We start from the raw sequence: 18,718 nt of genomic DNA, 5'->3' as shown, positions 1-18,718 counted from the left end.
GAGGAGCTCCAGCCTTTCCGTCATCCTTAATCAAGGTCATCAGTACATCCACGTCTCTTTTGCACTGGGGAGACCAGAACGTGACACCAGGCGTGGCCTCACCATCGCTGACTCAAGAGAAGGATCCCTCCCTCCACCTGCTGGCAAGACGATGTCTAACGCAGCCCAGACCACCATTCACCTTCTTTGAAGCAAGGTCACATTGCTGGATCGTGGTCAACCTGGTGTCCACCAGGACCTCCAGGTCCATTTCTGCCAAGCTGCTTCCCAGCTGGGTGCCCCCCAGCACAGCCCAGTGCCCGGGGTTGTCCCTCCCCAAGGGCAGGGCTGGGCATCTCATGAAGAAGACGGGCTCCCAAACCCTGATTCCTGCCCACGCTGCATCTGTAGGAGAAGGTTGGAGATCACTCAGAAGTTTCCGGGCCTCTCTAGCCCTGCTGGTACCAGAGCTGGCCCAGAGAGGCCAGAGATCCCAGGGCTCATCCTGGCTCCACCTGCCTGTGGGCTCGGCGTACGAAGCCAACCACCCCTTGATGATGAGAGGACACCTCCAAACAAGTCTTTAGGGCCGCTGCCAGAGCCATCCCCGCTCAGTCCCTGTCCCCAGGGCCAGCGTCTCTCCTGGAGAAGACAAAAGGTGGTGGCCCGGGTTGACAGGGGAGCCTGGTACCAGCTCCCAAAGGGCAGACACAGCTTTGGCAGCTCTTTCCCACCCCTCTCAGGGACACAAGGAGCAGCACAGGGAGTACAGAGGTCTTCAGTGCTTTATTGGTGACAGCTCAACCCCTGGTGGCCATGCAGCCAGGAACGCTGGTTCCCGCCACACCTGCTGTCCCCACACCAGCGCAGGGACACCGTGGGACACCACAGCCCACCTACGAGAAAGGAGCACCAGGTTCTGTATCCACCCGGGGGTCCAGGTCATCGTGTGAGCTGCTGGAGGAGGAGGCTCCATCTCCACCACTCCACGCTCCTCTCTCACCAGCTGCTCGCGGGGGTCTAGGGCTGGGGTGGCACGGCCATGCCGACCCTGCTCTCGGCCTCCCCTCCAGCCACAGTGCTCCCACGATCCTCCTCCTCCTCCTCTCGGTCCATCAGCAGCTCCAAGCCGGTAGGTCCTGGTTGGGGCAGAGATCCAGAGGTTTGGTCCTCCTCCGGGCTGCAGCCCAGGTCTGTGGGCAGATGGACAGAGGGAACAGTGAGGAGATGGCAGAGTTCAACCTCCCTTCTCTGCTGAGGGACATGTGTGGCACCCATGAGTGATCCATGGGATCCTGTAGGGATCAGCTTGGGATCACACACAGGTCCCAGCCCTGAAGAGTGGGATGCGCCTGTTCCAAGGCTGCATCTCAAAGAGATGAGGATGGAGAGGACCCTGGGGCACTGAAGCTGGAGCAGCAATGCCTGGGTGTTTGGTGGAACCAGGGTATGTTGGAACAAAGGTGGGAGAAGCTGCCCAGAAGCATGAGTTGGGGGTGGCAGAGTAGAGAGAATGGGCTGATGGGATGTGTTGGGGATGGTGCTTCACCTTCCTCATCCTGAGCCTCTGATGCTTTCCTCTCCGGGGTCTGGGACAGCAGGGTCAACCTGTTGAGGGCCAGCAAGGCTTTGCCTGTTTTCTGGAGAGAAGAGGAAGGGCATTGAGCTCCACCAGAGCCATCCCCATCCTCACGTCCTCATCAGCCCCCCAGGTACCTGCCACTTCCGACGAGTCAGGAACTGCTTAATCCTCTCCTTCGACAGTGCCTTTGAGCTGCTGGGCTGGGGCTGCTGCAGCCAGGGGTGCAGGAGAGCCCCCGCGCTGGAGAGACGGTGTCTGGGAGGCAGATGGGGTGGTCATGGGGGGGCTGCACCACCACCAGACCCTCAGCAGCTGGTATGGAGAATCACCTCCACCAACCGCATCGAGTGCTTTCTCCTGCCCATTCCCTTGGCACCCCAAAACCCAGCCCAACCCCAGTCCCGAGCATGGGATGCACCCCACAACCACCTCCCAGGTCCTACCGGGGGTCCTTCTGCAGCAGCTCACTGATGAAGTCCTTGGCCTGCTCAGAGATCTCCGAGAAGGTCTCCTCCTCAAAGTCCCACTGAGCAGCTGTGATGTTGCTCAGCGTTTCCATGTCATTGTCCCCCTGGAAGGGGGACTCCCCGCTCAGCCTGGAGACGTGATGCAAGGACATCAGTGACAGCTCAACACCCTCCAGGCCAACCTGCTGTCCCCAGGAGGCCACTCACAGGATGTAGCAGATGACGCCAACGCTCCACATGTCTGTGGTGAAGCCCACAGGCTCAAAGGCGACCACTTCTGGAGCCATGAACTCAGGAGTGCCGTGCAGCACCTTCACAGGGGTGTCTGGAGCTGCAGAGAAGATGGAGAAGATGGGGAAAGTGTCCAGCTGGGATCTCCCAGGGGCAGCCCAGCTGCACTCCAACAGGTGCTGGGTGGATGAGCGCCTGCATCCAGGCGAATCTGCCCCACTCCAGGACTCATTGCAGGTCTTGGTGATCTCCTAGAACATCCCTGGGTGCTGGGTACCCACAGGAGATCCCCACCTCAGATTTCTCCAGAGCATCTTATGGTCACCAGAACAGATCATGGTGCCACAGAGCTGTCTGTGCCAAAGGCACAGGCAGGAGGACACCAGATCACGTCCCTGTGACAGTGACAGTCCCTGTCCTGGTTCCCCAGGAGCCCCCTCCATGCTCACCCAGCTTTCGCGCCAAGCCAAAGTCGATGATCTTGAGCCAGTGGCTACCAGGACTGATGCAGACTATGTTCTCAGGTTTGAGGTCAAGGTGGACGATGGCCTGGTCGTGCATGAACTGCAGCCCCTCCAGGATCTGCTGCACATACTGGGCACTGCTGGGCTCCGTGTGCTCGAAGTCATCATCCACGATGCGCTCAAAGAGCTCTCCACCTGCCACACTGGATGGGGGATGGCAAAGTGCTGGGGACCATGCTGGGGTCTACCAGCCCTGAGGAGGACAAGACCCTCTGGGGACCCCAAACTCAGCACTCTGGGAGGATCTCACCACACATATCTCCAGGGTCTGCAGGTTCCCCGTCCATCCTATGCTCCGTGTCAGCACCCCACAATGCAAGGGCCCCTCCCCACCTGCCACTCTGGGGGAGGACAAGGTGCTGGAAAAGCCCCATTGAGGTCTACCAGGGAGAAGCCTCATCAGAGAGCCGAAACTCAGTGCTCTGGGAGGATCTCACCACCTGTATCTCCAGGCTCTGCAGGTTCCCCATCCATCCTACACTTCATGCCAGCACCCCACAGCGCAAGAACCCCTCCCCAACTGCCATGCTGAGGAGGACAAGGATCTGGAGGCCCCATTGGAGTCTAACAGATCCAAGGAGAAGCCTCACCGGGGCAACCCAGACTCAGCGTTCTGGAAGGATCTCCCCACCCCTGCTTCCAGGCTCTGCAGGTTCCTCATCCATCCTACAGCCCGTGCCAACACCCCACAATGCAGGGACACCTCCCCACCTACCACACCCTTTCTTGCAGGGTCCAGCACTGCCCCCAAATTTGACTCTGCCCCTCCACTCACTACTCCATCACCATCACCAGCTCAGCGGGACCCTGGAAGGCGGCGAGGCACTGCACTAGGCGTGGGTGATGCAAGAGGTTCATGAGCTCCACCTCGGCCCGAGCAGCCTGCTTCTCTTTAGTTGTCCGCGTCCGGAAATATTTCCCAGCCCTGATTTTGCCGGTGGCTTTTTCCTGCAGCCGGTACACGGTCCCAAATTTTCCCCTGGGACAAAGCGAGGATGGAAGATCCATCACCACCACACTGCATCCCACCATGGGCTGCGCATGGAGAACCATGGACCACCCCAAAGAGGTGGGGAACTGGGACCTCCACTTACTCTCCCAGCTTCTCCAGCTGCGTGTACACGTCGGAAACCTTTTCCTGGCTGTTGATGACCACATCACAGTATTCAAAGGTCTCCTTGCCTCCTGGGAGGGATGGAGCAAGGTGGTCTATGCATGGTTCCCTCACACTTTGGGGAGCAGCAGCCTGCGTTCCCCCTCCAGGGCTCATTTCTGTGCCCACTCCTCATCCATCCAGGTCCAACCACCTCCCCGTGCAGTGCAGATGGGACTAAGGGGAAACATGGGGACAGGAGCTGCTGCCACAGGATCTCCTGGAGCAGCCCAGCACCCTGCAGACCAGGGCTTGGATCAAAAACCCAAAGGAAGCCAGGTGATTGAAGAGGAGGGGAGGGAGATGGGTGTTGGTTTGGGATGGGGGGGTGTCACACCAGAACTGGGGTCCCTATGCAAAGCCTGACCCTCCCTCAGGACCAACGGAGGGCTCAGCAATACCTTCTGCCTGGGACATGGTGGTGTCACCAGTTCCTCGCTGGGTGCTGGCGCAGTCAGGATGGGTGCTGGAGGAGGGTGCTGAGGCAGCTGATGTTCTGGGTCCACTCCAGCTGCTCCCTGGAGCCCTGCACCTTCTCCCTGCCATGCGAGACCACCAGTATATCTCCACCCACACTCCCCATCCTACCCAAGAGCTGACATCCTGGTGGACCCAGTGACACCCAGCAAGCAGCCAAACCCCATCTTAAAGCAAGGTCCCTTCTCGGGTGGGGACAACCTCTTTTCAGCAGCACCTTAGCCATTGTTTTTCTCACGTCCCGTCTTGCATCAGCCAGGAAATCCCCAGGAAAAGCTGCTCTTCTGGGGCAAAGGACCAGCTGCGTCACACACTTCTCCTCCCAGCTCCATCCACGTGAACGTTAGGAGGCCAGGGTGATGACACCCAAGGGTGCTGGGAGGAGCACCCAACTCAAGAGCCACAGTACTGACCTGTCTCCACCTGTTTCTGTCCTGTCTCAGGCCACCAGCAGGTCCCTGGTCCTTCCCAGTCACTGCAGAGACACCAGGGAGCTGGGAAGAAGAGGCAATACCAGGGTCAAGGACCACTGGGACCATCCAGATGGGGGTGTCTCGGAGGTGTCTCCAGGCACAGCCAGGAGCATCCCTCCCGCTCCAGTTCTGGGAACGGTCCCACTTCTCCCCTCCCTTTCCTTCCCAGCAGAAAGCTTCCGGACTTAGGGGATAAACAACGACCAGCATCACTGTTGAGCCCTCCCCACACCATGTCCGGCATCCCAAAGCCCTGACCCCCCCTTTAGGGGGTCTCACACAGAGAGAAGGGCTTGCAGAGACCTGACCCACCTCATCGCACAGCAGAGAGCTCAGTTCTCCCAACTCTCTGGAGCTAAAACCACCTGCAGCCCAACCCCGGCACATCCCCATCTCCTTCCCCACCCCTAAGTGGGTTCCTGCAGGGGGCTGAGCACCCACACCTGTGCCCCCATTCCCAGCTCCACCTGCAGCCCATGGAGCTCCTTGGAGCTCCCTGAAAGCCACCCTGGGCTTTGGGCTTCCCCAGGTGAGCTTGGCTCTGGGTTCAGGGAAACTGGGAGGAACGGGAAGAGGATATTTTAAAAAAACTGGGAGGAATCATAGAACCATGGCATGGGTTGGGTTGGAAGGGACCTTAGAGATCATTGGATTCCAACCCCCTCACCATGGGACACCTCCCACCAGATCAGGCTGCTCCAAGCCCCATCCAGCCTGGCCTTCAAGGAAGTGGGATGGGGTGTTGCAAAACTCCTCCAAACCCTGAAGTTTGGAGCAAAAATGGGGTTTTCCAGCCTTTCTTCCCCAAAAGCGGGACTGTGCGGGCACTCAGCACCCCGCCACGGCTCCGGTTCCTCTGTAATAAATCAGAACACCGTGAGTTCTTCCTGGAGGTGCCTCCAGATTGAGGACTGGAGCAGCAGCACCGTGGGGGGACCCATCCCCGTGGGGAGCCCCATGCCACAGCGTCACCCTGAGTGGAAAGGGTGTCACCCCGGAGTTACCTGCTGCTCGGACGCCAGGTCTGGCGGGCGATTCGGGGCCCTGGCAGACACGTCACCATTCCTGTGCTCGGCACAAAGTCCACAGCTGCCGGCAGGGTGTTAGGGAGAAGTGTCCCCAGCACCAGGGCGGTGGCAGGGCCACCACCACCTCGCTGCTCACCCGTGACCTTGCCACCAGCGGCGCAGAGCTGTGGAACGGGGGTGCCGTGGCCGGGGATCCCGGCAGCGGATGCTCGGCGATGACCGCAGCGCGCTCGGCTCAGCCCCGATATCGACTGCCGGGGACGCTGGGGACAGGAGGAGGACACAGCCATGGGCTGGCTGGGGACAGGCAGCGGGGTGAGCGGAGAGTCATAGAATCACTAGGTTGGAAAAGACTTTTGAGATCATCGAGCCAAACCATCCCTGTCCACTACTAAATATGTCCCCAGGCACCTCACCCACCTGACTTTTAAACACCTCCAATGGTGGAGACTCCACCACCGCCCTGCGCAGCCTCTGCAGGGCCTGAGAGACCTTTCTGTGAAGAAGTTTTTCTTAATGTCTGATCTAAACCTCCCCTGGCGGAGCTTGAGGCCATTCCCCCTTGTCCTGTCCTCTGTCACTTGGGAGCAGAGCCCAGCTCCCTCCTCTCCACAACCTCCTTTCAGGCAGTTGTAGAGAGCAATAAGGTCTCCCCTCAGCCTTCTCTTCTCCAGGCTAAACAACCCCAGGTCCCTCAGCCGCTCCTCATAACCCTTGTTCTCCAGCCCCTTCCCCACTTCCCCACCCTTTCTGGAATTAATTTTTTCCTGATATCCAATCTAAACCTCCCCTGGCACAACTTGAGGCCATTTCCTCTCGTCCCATCACTTGTCACCTGCAAAAAGAGCCCAACACCCACCTCACCACAACCTCCTTTCCAGGAGCTGCACAGAGTGATGAGGTCTCCCCTCAGCCTCCTCTTCTCCAGACCAAACAGCCCCAGGGCCCTCAGCCGCTCCCAGAACCTCTGTTCTCCAGACCCTTCCCCACCTCCGTTCCCCTCTCTGGACGTGCTCCACCCCCTTAATGTCCTCCTTGCAGTGAAGGGCCCAAAACTGAAACGAGGATTTGAGGTGCAGCTTCACCAGCGCCAAATTCAGGGGCCCAATCCCTGCCCTGCTCCTGCTGCCACCCCATGGCTGGTCCAACTCAGGATGCTGTTGGCCTTCTTGGCCACCTGGGCCACTGCTGGCTCATGTTCAGCCATTGCCAGCCAAAATGATGATGGAGAGGAGCCGGCCGCATCCTGCCTGCCTGGTGAGGGGTGATGGGATCCCAGATTGATGTCCGGCGCCACCAGCTGTGCTCCTGACACCGCTTGGCTCCAGGCCCCTCGCCAGGGCAGGATGAGTCCATGTGGGTGATACTGGGCTGCTCCCAGCACCGGGAAAGGCAGGATATGGCCCAGGCAAGCGAAGGATCCCAGCAGCCACTTGATGTCAGTGTTGGCCTGATGCTCATCGGAGAGCAACAATGAGCAGAAAAAGGCCAGGAGAGGAAAAAGATGTGGAATCTGGGGGGGGGGACTTTGGGTGGGGTGGCAGCAGCCACCGTCCCCACGAGGACACACTGCGATCCACTGCTCGGCTGGAGGGCAAATCCCACAGGAGCTGCTTCCCACCCAACCCCTCCAGATGGAAAGGCGCATCCAAAGCACAGCCCCATGGCACCAGCCTGGAGTCCCTGGATGGCATGGGGCATCATGGTGATGGGTCACCACCCTGGGCACCATCTACGCTCAGCTTCTTGCCACCAATGGACATCAATATGGTTTCTCCTGGTGTCCAGTGAGGATAACAAGTGGCCTGGGACCAAGCACTGGTGTGGGACAATACGGCTGTTCCCAGCCTCATCCCAGCACCACCAGTTATCCCACTCCCAGCCTTTAATTCCCGTGGGAGCAGAGCCCAGCTCAGCCTCCTCTAAGCCCAACATTTAATCTTCAATCTCCAAACCAAATTTCCCCTTAATCTCATCTGCTGGAGCATCCTCAGGAGTTTAGGATCAACAGTCGGAAAAGCTGGAAGGATTTTAAGGAGCAAGGACAAACAAGCCGGTTTGGGGATGGATAAGCAGATCCATTCGTCCTTTGGTCTTTTCCAGCCTTCAAAACGAACGTCATTACCGACGGCGCTTCGTTTAACAGCCATGATCCCATCTTGTCCCTTTGCTTTCAGAATAGGGAAGGTGCCCCATCGGAAATGTTGTTACATGCCATGGATATCCTCTTCTTGTACATTATAAAATAAATTAATTAGTGAAAGTAATAAATAAAATGAATTAATTAATTGTTAGCACTCGTACCCAGGCACCCAGGGGTTCCCTTTGGCTGATCAAGTTGTCCCCATCTGCCTGGAAAAGCCCCTGGCAGAGCCAGGATGGGATTTCCAGGTGATGTCCCATCATGAACCCGCTCATCCTCCCTTTGGGGTGCCACCAGACCCCCCCAAGCTGACCCAGACCCCCCCGAGCTGCCTTTGGGCTGAGCCAGGCCCCCTCGACATGGGGTTCTGGGCAGATTCAGGTGCCTCTGCTTTTTTGTAGGCCCTACAATAAATGGTGTTGCTGCAGGATCCACCTGGTGGACTTTGTCACCTGGCAACAGGGTAGCTTGGGGGGATGGGGTCACCTCACCTGGATCTGAGGGTCTGTTTGCTCCCCATCATCTAGGGAGGCAAGGTCCCTGCTACCCATCATCTAGGGTGGTCATGGTCTCTGCTCCCCACCATCTGAGAAGGTCATGGTCCCTGCTCCCCACCATCTAGGGTGGTCTCTGTTCCCCATCATCTGGGGATGGCGCGTGTGCACTGGGGCCAGGTGTGTGGGGATGTGGGTGACATGGCCATATGGAGGATATGGGAGACATGGGTACGTGTAGGACATGGCGACCTGGGGGTCACAGGGGACACGGGGGCATATGGGGACATGGGGAGGACGTGGGGGCACATGGAGGAAATGGGGACATAGGAGGACACCACAGACAAAGGCAAGTATTCAGAGGACAGGGGACACCAAGGGAACATGGAAGGGACACAGGAGAGGTAGGGGACACTGGGGATGAAGGAGACATGAGAGGCAGACGGAGGGACAAAGAAGACATGAGGGACACAGGGGTCATGGGAGGAACATGGGCAACACGGAGGACGTGGGGGCATGCAGGGGGACACAAGAGACATGGGGACACCAGGGACGGGGGCACATGGAAGCCACAGGGACCTGGGAGGGTCCAGGGACATGTGGGTGACACAGAGGGACACGGGGGGCACAAAGGGCACTGGGAGACACCCAAAGGGGCATGAGTACACGTGGGGACACCCAGAGGACATGGGGACACCCAAGGGGACACGGGGATGCCCAGAGGGTCATGGGATATGTGGGGACACCTAGGGGACATGGAGACCACCTGGGGGGTCACAGGAGAGCTGGTGGGAATCCACACATGGGGAAACCCAGGGGACATGGGGACACATGGGGGGCAAGGGGACAGCCAGGAGACATGGGAACATGTGGGGACTTGAGGGACAGAGGGTCACAAGGGACACAGGGGCCCCCAAGGGACATGGGGCCACGTGGGGGTGTCCAGGGGACATGTGAGGGACATGGGGACACATGGGGACACGTAGGAATACCCAGGGGACATGGGGACACATGGGGACACGTAGGAATACCCAGGGGACATGGGGACACACTGGGGACAAGGGGACGCATGGGGACACCCAGGGGGACAAGGGGACACGTAGGGGACATGGGGACATGTGGAGGCCCCGAAGGGGCAATGGAGGCACCGGGACCCTGGGGGGCGCAGCCAGGGTGACGTGTGGGCGGGGCCAGGGGCGGGACCATGAGCTCCCTGTAGGTGGGGCCAATGGAGGGGCGGGGCCATGAAGTCCCGTGTGGGCGTGGTCGAGGGTGGGGGCGGGATCAGGGGCTCCATGGGGCGGGGCCAATAGCAGGGGCGGGGCCATGGACTCTCTATGGGCGGAACCAAGGACGGGATCAGTCTCCACTTGTGGGCGGGGCTGTGTGAGGGGCGGGGTCGGGCACTTCTCATGGGCGGGGCTAAGGGCGGTGCAGTGTTTGTGTGGGCGGGGCTAAGGGGGATGTGTTCCGTGTGGGCGTGGCTAGCGGGGGAGGTGGTCTCTGTGGGCGGGGCTAAGGGCGAGATCATGGCGTGGTGCAGTGGGCGGGGCCAGGGTGGCCGTGGGCGGGGCCAGACGGGGCGCAAGAGGCCGGGTCTGGCGCCGCCCAGCGCCCGGGGAGGGAGGAGCAGCCGTGTACTGGGAGCACTGGGAGGTGGGAGATGTCTGACTGGGAACTGGGAGCGATGGGAACTGGGAGCAATTGTAGCTATGGGAATGGGAAATGGGAGCAGGGAGCGATGAGAGCCGGGAGCAATAGGCACTGGGAGCGATGGGAAATGGATGCTGGGAGATGGGAAACGGGAGCTATGGGAGCTGGGAGAGATGGGAAATGGATGCTGGGAGATGGGTACTGGAAGTGATGGGAGCAATTGGAAATGGGTGCTGGGAGATGGGAACTGGGAGCAATGGGAAATGGGTGCTGGGAGATGGGAACTGGGAGTGATGGGAGCTATTGGAAATGGGTGCTGGGAAATGGGTGCTGGGAGATGGGAACTGTGAGCAATAGGAAATGGGTGCTGGGAGATGGGAACCATGGGAGCAGGGAGGTATGGCAGATGGGAGCTGGGAGCAATGGGAACTGGGTGCGATGGGAGCAATTGGAAATGGGTGCTGGGAGATGGGTACTGGGAGTGATGGGAGCAATTGGAAATGGGTGCTGGGAGATGGGAACCATGGGAGCAAGGAGCGATGGGAGCTGGGAGCAGTGGGAAATGGGTGCTGGGAGATGGGTACTGGGAGTGATGGGAGCAATGGGAAATGGGTGCTGGGAGATGGGAACTGGGAGCAATGGGAGCTGGGAGCTATGGGAGATGGGAACGATGGCAAATGGGTGTTGGAGCACTGGGTGCTAGAAGATGGGAGCACTGGGAGATGGGTGTAGGGTGCTGGGAGCACTGGGAAACAGGAGCTGGGAGTGCTGGGAGATGGGTATAGAATACTGGGAATGCTAGGAGTGCTGGCATAGGGGAGTTCTGTGAGCTGGGTACTGGGAGCAGTGGAAGCTCGGTGCAGAGTGCTGGGAATGCTGGGTGCTGAGAGATGGGAGCGCTGGGAGCTGGGAAAATGGGAGGACTGGGAGGCTGGTGTTGGGTGCTAGGGAGATGGGAAACGGATGCAAGGTGCTGGGACCACTGGAAGATGGGGAGATGGATGTTGGGTAAGTGGTTGCTGGGAAGCTGGGCTGTTGAGAGTGCTGGGTTACTGGAACTGGGATGCTGAGTGATGGATACTGGGTGCTGGGGGATACTGGGCAGTGGGCACTGGGTGGTGGTGGCTGTGGGAAGCAGCTGTGGATGCTGTGCCAGGGCCGTTTGACACCAGCTTCACCGTAAAGAGAGAATCATAGAATCATAGAATGGTTTGGGTTGGAAGGGACCTTAAAGATCATCCAGTTCCAACCCCTCTGCCATGGGCAGGGACATCCCACTGGATCAGGCTGCCCAAGGCCCATCCAACCTGACCTTGAACACCTCCAGGGATGGGGCAGCCACAACCTCCCTGGGCAACCTGGGCCAGGGTCTCACCACTCTCATGGGGAACAAATTCTTCCTAATGTCCAGTCTAAATCTGCCCCTCCCCAGTTTATACCCGTTCCCCCTTGTCCTGTCACCACAAGCCTTTATGAAGAGTCCCTCTCCAGCTTTCCTGTAGCCCCTTCAGGCACTGGAAGGTTGCTATAACGTCTCCTCGGAGCTTTCTCTTCTCCAGGCTGAAGAACCCCAACTCTCTCAGCCTGTCCTCGTAGCAGAGGTGCTCCAGCCCTCGGATCATCCTTGTAGCCTCCTCTGGACCCGTTCCAACAGCTCCATCTCCTTCTTACATTGAGGATTCCAGAACTGGACACAATCCTCCAGATGAGGTCTCCCAAGAGAGGAACAGAGGGGCAGAATCCCCTCCCTCACCCTGCTGGCCACGCTGCTTTGGATGCAGCCCAGGACACAGTTGGTTTCTGGGCTGTGAGCACACGTTATGGCTCATGTTGAGCTTCTCATTGACCAGCACCCCAAGTCCTTCTCTGCAGGGCTGCTCTCTTATCAGCATGCCAGGCTGTTCCCTGTGCCCACAAACTCTCCCTGTGCCTCCACCTCGTGTGCTGCTTCAGCAAGAGGGGGCACAGGAGCAGGGAGGGGGGTCCCACAGCACAGACGCCCTGGATCGAGGGGGCTGTGGCTGGGCTCTGACCCCATGAAGGCACAAAATCCCAGGAAATGGGACATGCAGGGAGGCAAAGCCCACCGGCACTGCCTGGGGACTGTGGTCTCCTTGAGCTGCCAGTACCACAGGTACTGAAACCTGGAAAACCCACCAAAAAGGGGGTTCCTCCCCCCAGCCTGCCAGGATGGGTCAGCAGCAGGAGCACATCTGACCACCGGGAGCTCAGGGTGTGCTGAGAGGCTGTGAGGAGCAGCAACCATGTCCGAGGAGCATCCCGGAGAGCAGGGCTCTGCCTCCCTCCTACCCACACAAAGATTCCAATATTTCCCAGAGCCCTGGGGCACAAAATCCTCTGAGAGAAGTGAGGATTTGTGTCAGTCACTGCCATCACCGTGTGTGGGTCTCGGTGCTGCCACCCCAGTGTTGGTCAGGGACGGGAAGAGTTTCAGCGGTGACCCCAGGGATCTCCAATATCTGCAGCCACTCTGGGGCTGTGCAAAGGGGGCTTGTCCCCCCAAATCCATTACAGGGTCATGCTGGGAGAAGAGGAGGGGGAGAGGTGGATTTGCCCCCTCTTCCCTCCCAAACTCCCAAGGTTTGGCCCATTTTACACCTTCCAATCCCCTTTTTGTTCAGGAACAGCCAGGCCATTCCATCACCAACCCTTCAGTCAGAAATCCTTCAGCACAATTAACGCCCCCTCACTAAAATCACAAATATAGGCAGTGGCTGTGATTTTGGGGTTCGCCAGCCCAGAAAAAAACCCCACCTCTTTGTGGTTTTGTAACAGCAGAAACCCAACTCAAAAAGCTTCAAGCAGCTGCACAGACCAATTCTTTGCACCATTCTTCCCAAAATCACGGCCTGGGCCCAGCCTGCCCCGCGCTTCCCTCTAAGAAAGCCAAGTCCCAGACGTTTGCCTTCATACCAAGAGCCTCGGGTTTGGCTTTTAGGCAAGATTTATTGCTTGGGTTTGTCTTTTATGCATCCTGATTGCCAAAACGCACATTATTTATTCCCTCACCTATTGCAGACTGAAAGCACCATCCAAATATCCCTGGCTCAGCCACGGAGGAACGTTTCCAGCACCCAGGCTTTGGGAAAAGTCCAAGGGGAACACTTGGAAAAGCTCCGCCCTTCGTGTCGCTCCTCGCCCTGGGATCCAAAGTGGAGCCTGGGCGCCTCAGGAGGAGGCAGAGGTGATTTGGGGCGCAAACTGCCACTACCTCCAGCTCCTGGACTCAAGGGGCTGTGTTCCTTGCAGGGAGACACAGCTTTAATTGCAATCCTGGGCTGATAATTATGATCCCAGGCTGCTAGTCGTGATCCCAGGACGCTAATCACAATCCCTGACTGCTAACTGTGATACTGTGCTGCCAGTTGTGATCCTTGATGGCTAATTGTGTTCATGGGCTGCTAATCGTGATCCCTGACTGCTAATTGCGATCCCTGATTGCTAATTGTGATCCTGTGCTGCAAATCATGATCCCGGGCTGCTAATTGCGATCCCTGTCTGCTAATCACGATCCATGACTGCTAAATGTGATCCCAGGGTGCTACTTATGATCCCAGGTTACTAATCGTGATCCCAGGCTGCTAATCACAATCCCTGATTGCTAATTGTGATCCTGCACTGCCAATCACAATCGCTGACTCCTAATCGTGATCCCTGATTGCTAATTGTGATCCTGCACTGCCAATCACGACTCTGGGCTGCCAATCACAATCCTTGATTGCTAATTGCTATCCCTGTCTGCTAATCATGATCCCTGACTGCTAATCGTGATCCCGGGCTGCCAATCGCGATACCCGACTGCCAATTGCGATCCTGGGCTGCTAACCATGATCTCTGACTGCTAATTGCGCGTCCAGGCTGCTAACGGCAATCCCTGACTGCTAATCGCGATCCCAAGATGCTAATCGTGATCCCTGACTGCCAACTGCGACCCTGGGCAGCTAACCGTGACCCCAGGCCCCGCGCACCATCAGGGCCTGGGCCCCGCCGGTCGCCACGGCAACGCGCCGCACCCGGAAGTGGCGCCCCGCTGAGCATCACGGGACGGAGAGTCCGAGGCCGCTGCAAGAAACTGGGATTGGGGCGGGGGTGGACTACAACTCCGACAATACCCCGGGGTGGGCTCGCCCCGCCCCTTCCGCGATGCGCGCCGCTCCCATTGGTCGCGCGCAGGCGCACGGAGGCTCCCGATTGGCGCGCGGGCGGCGGGGGCTGAGGCGGTGCCGCCATTTTGTGTGTGCGGAGCGCGGCTTCTGGTGGTCCCGGCCCGGTGTTCCTCGGTCCCCGGAACGCGGCCCAGGCCTCCCCACGGGGCTGAGACGGTGCTGCGGGCCGGGCCGGTGCCCCCGCGGGGTCTAAGGGCGCGGCGGGGCGGGAGAGTCCTGGCCGGGCCTCGCTACGCTGGGAAAGCGCCGCCTACGCGGCTCTGGGGGGTGTTTGGAGAGCAAAACCCTCTTTAAAGGGGGTCTTAGCGCTGCCTACTCGGCTGTGGGGGGAGGTTTGGAGAGCAAAACTGGTTTTAAAGAGTGTCTGAGCGCTGCCTACACGGCTCTGGGGGGTGTTTAGAGAGCAAAACCCGCTTTAAAGGGGGTCTGAGAGCCGCCCAGCAGCAGCAACCCCGGCTGCGCCCGCCTCGGCCCAGCCCCGAGCGGGGAACAGCATGGCTTTAGGTGGAAAGCGAAATTTGGGTTAGGGAACACGTTTCCCTAACTGTTTGGTGTGGCCGCGGCAGGGAAGAATACCCCCTGGGTTTTAATCCTTTGTTTCACACGTTCTAGCCAAACCACGGACAGATTCCCAAAGGGAATCCCCCCCCCGAGATCCAGTGGATCGCAGTTAACATGGCCTCCCTGCTGCGGAGGCAGCGGCTTTGCCGCCGCAGAGCCCTAAGAGACCAAGAAACAAAAGCGTTGCCAGGGTGGAAGGGGTAACTTCTCCAGCTGATAATAAATGGGAGCGGACCTTGTCTTGGAGTTATCGGTGCCCCTCCTTTGGCTGCTGGAAGCTGTAGAAACAGCTGAGTGTGGGGTTTTTTTTTTTCCCCTGTGCAAAGTCGAAAAACCTGTTTTGGGTTTTTTTTTTTCTTCCTTAAAAAAAACCCCACTTTTTCAAATAAAAACGCTCAGTGCCAGGGTATTTTTGAGCCAGCAGTAGCATCTACCCTCAGTTCCCAGTAGCCGGTGAGCCTGGGCTGAGCTCCCAGTGTAGTCACAGGCTGGGTTTCTTTAATCGAGTGCCTCGGCCACGTTTTCTTCCCTCTGCAAAAGGGAGCTTGTGATGGCTCATCCCCTGGTATCCACGGGACTCGGCTTACATGTAGAACCAGTGAGATTTTGGAGGCTTCTGGTACCAGATTGTGCTGTCAAATGTGCACTTTTCCAGTTAAAACCAGGATTATTTTACCTTTATGCACTTGATGTTCTTTTTCTGAGGAAGCAGCTTTGTTGTTTTGGCTCTCATGGTGATTTTTGACTCCCAGGTTGCTTTATTGGGTCCCTAAACTCGGAAGCTTTGTATTGTTAGGAATTGCTGTGCTATAAAAGCAGGCAGGTTTATCTTTGTGTATTCGCACAACAGACAAAGATCTAATTCTGGGTCAATTTTACCAAAATAAGTGGGGTTACCTGAGCTGGAGCCGCGTGCCCTGCACCTGCCCGGGTTGTCAGAGGGCTTTGCAGGGTGGGAGCGGGCAGCAAGCTCAGGAAGGGCCTGATCCTCTCAGACAGGGGTTGAGGTGTTGCGGATGGGCTGACAGCAGCCAGGTTGTTGGCGATGGCCTCGTTGTGCGTGGTTCTAGCTGTGCCACAGGTTAACGCTGCTGGCATTGCGGCACGGAATCGCCAGGATAGCCCAAAGAATGGTGGTGTGCATCCTCAGAGTGTAAACCTCGTGAAAGTAAATGCAATTAGTGCAAGTCTAAGCAGGGTAACAGCATCATTGTGAGCACCGTATCCCTGATTCATAAACCCAGGACATCTGACAGCCGGGTTTAATGGCCTTCAGGAGCTGATTGCCCTTCCAGTGAGCACTGCCAGCCCAGTGCTGGAAACTTTGAGGGCTGGCAGCAGCACATCCCCTCCAGCCGGTGCTAAGGGGCGGGATTCGGGTTTCCCTTTGGGCTGGTAAGATGGACTACTTCCTTTTTTTATTTCCTTGCAGACGGCAGCGTTTTCAGGGACCTGCTCTGTCCTTCCTGCGCTGGAAAACAGCCGTCGCTGCTGGTGGGATGTGTTCATCCCCTTGGCTTCTGCCTTGGTGCGAGCATTCCTATTTCTCCTTACGACCAAGCGGGGAACCCTCGCGAGGGGAGGAGCTGTGAAGGTCCCTTAGCCAGAGGGTCCCTCTGCGCTCTGTTTTCAAGCCGTATTGCCACAAAGCAAATCCTTCTTCCCACTGCTCAGCCCCAGGTTGATTTCCAACAGGCAAACTCATCCGCTCCAAGGCACAGCCCGGTTGGGGAGATCAGGGGGTTCCTGGGCTCACTGGAGGAGCCGGAGTAACAGCCATTTGGCTCCACAACCCTGAAAAGACCGAAGTGCCACCAGGGAGAGAAAGGATGTGCTTCAGAGGGCTGGTACACACCAGAGAGGCCCTTGACCCCATCCCAGCCAGCACTGTGGCACCTCCAAGATTTCATGTGTTCCCCTCAAAACAGTTGAGCGGCCACTGAGAGCGTCTTCTCCAACTGGCTCCAGGCAGAGACGTGGGGACATCTCTCCTGGGATTGGGGACGCCAAGTGCCAGCGAGCTCCTTGCCTGGTCCTGACCCCCTCAGAGGTTTCAGAGCACCCCATGTGGTGTCGGTTCATGTCTGCTGGGATATTTGGGCATGGGAGGTGGAAAGAGCCTTTGCAAGGATACGTGCCGTGTGACATGCCAGAGGTGGGGTTGGTGTAACCAGCTTTGTCTGAAGATTCCTTTTCCTTCAGACAGCGTGGAGTGGAGTAGGCAGGGCTGGTAGAGTCACAGCCCCCTGGAGAGTCCATCCTTACAGGCCATTTTGGGTGTTTTAGTTCAATTTGTTAAAGGATTTGCAGAGAACTCAGACAATTTGTTCCTGGGAGTTAAAGGTGACAGGTTTGGGGTGAAGGGGTGGGGGACAAACCCTGTGGGGTTCTGAACCCGGTTGCAGCCATTGCTCGCTGGCAGCCACACTGCTATGTGGAGCTCATTCGGTTTCCTTGTGCTGCCTCTCAGTCCCTCAGGTGCTGGGAGCTGCATTCCCTGGGATCCATGAAGGGGAGTGACACCGCCGGAGCTCAGACACACATGGTTATCCTGCCTCCAGAGAAAATGAGGATCATAGGCAGCACAAGTGCGGAGAGGGAATTGCTGGGAAGAAGCACCAGGATGAACGAGGAGGATTGGGAGTTCCCAGCTCTCCCTGGCCAGCAGGATCCCGGCTCGGAGTGCCTCCCTGCACTGCTGCATGATGTCATGGCCGAGGGAAGCGAGCACAAGTGGCTGCTCGGCTCCTGAGCAAGTGGCCCTCGAAGAATTGTCCTTTTCCTCTCTGCGATGCCAGCCTGTGCCCGGAGCAGGCCAGGCTTTCCCCAGACTGTTGTTGGAAACCATGATCCTCACAGCCAAGTCCTAGCAGCAGGACTCTCCCCACACTGCTCTGGGGACACCTTTCCCACCCCCTAGGACTCAAATCCTGCTATTCTTTAGAAAAAAAAAAACATTTTCCTGGCTGAGGGGGGTGGTGATCCCAGCTGATCCCCTGCTCTCTGGGTACCCATTTCACTCCCAACGCTGAGCTGACAGCCTTGGATTACACCACAGCACAACCCCGGGCCTCTCACTTCCTTTGCCTTTTATTTACACCCAAATTAAGGGACTTCTTTATCCTTTATTTACCTGATGCTCCCAAAATCCTCCCCAGACCAGGCTGCTTCTCCCCGTCCCTTCCCTGCACCTTCCACCATTCCCCGTCAGCCATTTCAGAGCCAAGCGCTGGCAACCAAAACTTCTCCCTGGCCTGCTCCAAAACTTGAAGTTTTCCCCTCGCTCCCCTTTTTTGGGCAGTTTTGGCCCCCATTTCCAACAGAATTAGGTTCCTCTGGACCTCGGGGTGGGGGGGAACAGGGCTGGGTTTAAGTAGTTTAACACACTTCAGGGTGTTACCACAGAGCCGTGTCCATCATACACAGAATATTAAACTCTTTTAACCCCTCTTCCAGGCATTTCAACCATTTCAGCTCCAGGAAGGGCATTACAAGTGAGGAAAAAAGAACAGAAAGGGTTAAGTGGGAAATGGCAGCTAACTTTAATCGAACAGAGCAGTTTGAACAGCATGGAAACAACTCCAAACATATCCCCCTGGGAACGCCATCCTGCACATCCTCCAGAAACGACACCGAACACAGTACAGTTACAAGTAATTAAATTTATTAGACCTCTATACTTTTTTTTTATAGTCAGTTTTGGCCAATTTACAGTTTTCCTGGGGATGGGAACGTTTTTGGTTTAGACACAAAAAATAATAATAAA

At 57.5% G+C, this 18,718-nt stretch overlaps 1 protein-coding gene across 5 annotated transcripts; it reads right to left on the bottom strand.

Moving 5' to 3' along the window:
• Positions 1–758: 758 nt before the first annotated feature.
• On the bottom strand, positions 759–6,023 carry LOC104064904 (myosin light chain kinase, smooth muscle). 5 transcript variants are annotated; one of them, XM_054088426.1, is made up of 11 exons: positions 5,891–6,023; positions 4,827–4,907; positions 4,338–4,475; positions 3,878–3,968; positions 3,559–3,762; positions 2,709–2,926; positions 2,236–2,359; positions 2,005–2,157; positions 1,696–1,816; positions 1,529–1,619; positions 759–1,172 (listed from the first exon to the last, which is right to left on the bottom strand). In XM_054088426.1, the coding sequence occupies exons 3-11, from the start codon at positions 4,351–4,353 to the stop codon at positions 1,000–1,002; spliced, it is 1,191 nt and encodes a 396-aa protein (XP_053944401.1). In that variant the 5' UTR covers positions 4,354–4,475; positions 4,827–4,907; positions 5,891–6,023; the 3' UTR covers positions 759–999. The 5 variants fall into 5 exon arrangements, with proteins under 5 accessions (XP_053944401.1, XP_053944400.1, XP_053944403.1 ...); XM_054088425.1 differs by lacking the exon at positions 5,891–6,023 and having other exon boundaries at positions 4,827–5,129; XM_054088428.1 differs by lacking the exons at positions 4,827–4,907; positions 5,891–6,023 and adding an exon at positions 4,631–4,818.
• Positions 6,024–18,718: the final 12,695 nt, after the last annotated feature.

The sequence above is a fragment of the Cuculus canorus genome, chromosome 25 (genome assembly GCF_017976375.1).
Source record: "Cuculus canorus isolate bCucCan1 chromosome 25, bCucCan1.pri, whole genome shotgun sequence".
NCBI classification, from domain to species: Eukaryota; Metazoa; Chordata; class Aves; order Cuculiformes; family Cuculidae; genus Cuculus; species Cuculus canorus.
This window is presented reverse-complemented; position numbering and strand designations above follow the sequence as displayed.

Coding starts and splice junctions, on each gene's coding strand:
- LOC104064904 (XM_054088423.1), bottom strand. CDS start 4,482: ATGGCAGGGAGAAGGTGCAGGGCTCCAGGGAGCAGCTGGAGTGGACCC. Junction 3,969..4,337: donor CACCATGTCCCAGGCAGAAG/GTATTGCTGAGC, acceptor CATCCCTCCCAG/GAGGCAAGGAGACCTTTGAA. Junction 1,620..1,695: donor TGACTCGTCGGAAGTGGCAG/GTACCTGGGGGG, acceptor TCTTCTCTCCAG/AAAACAGGCAAAGCCTTGCT.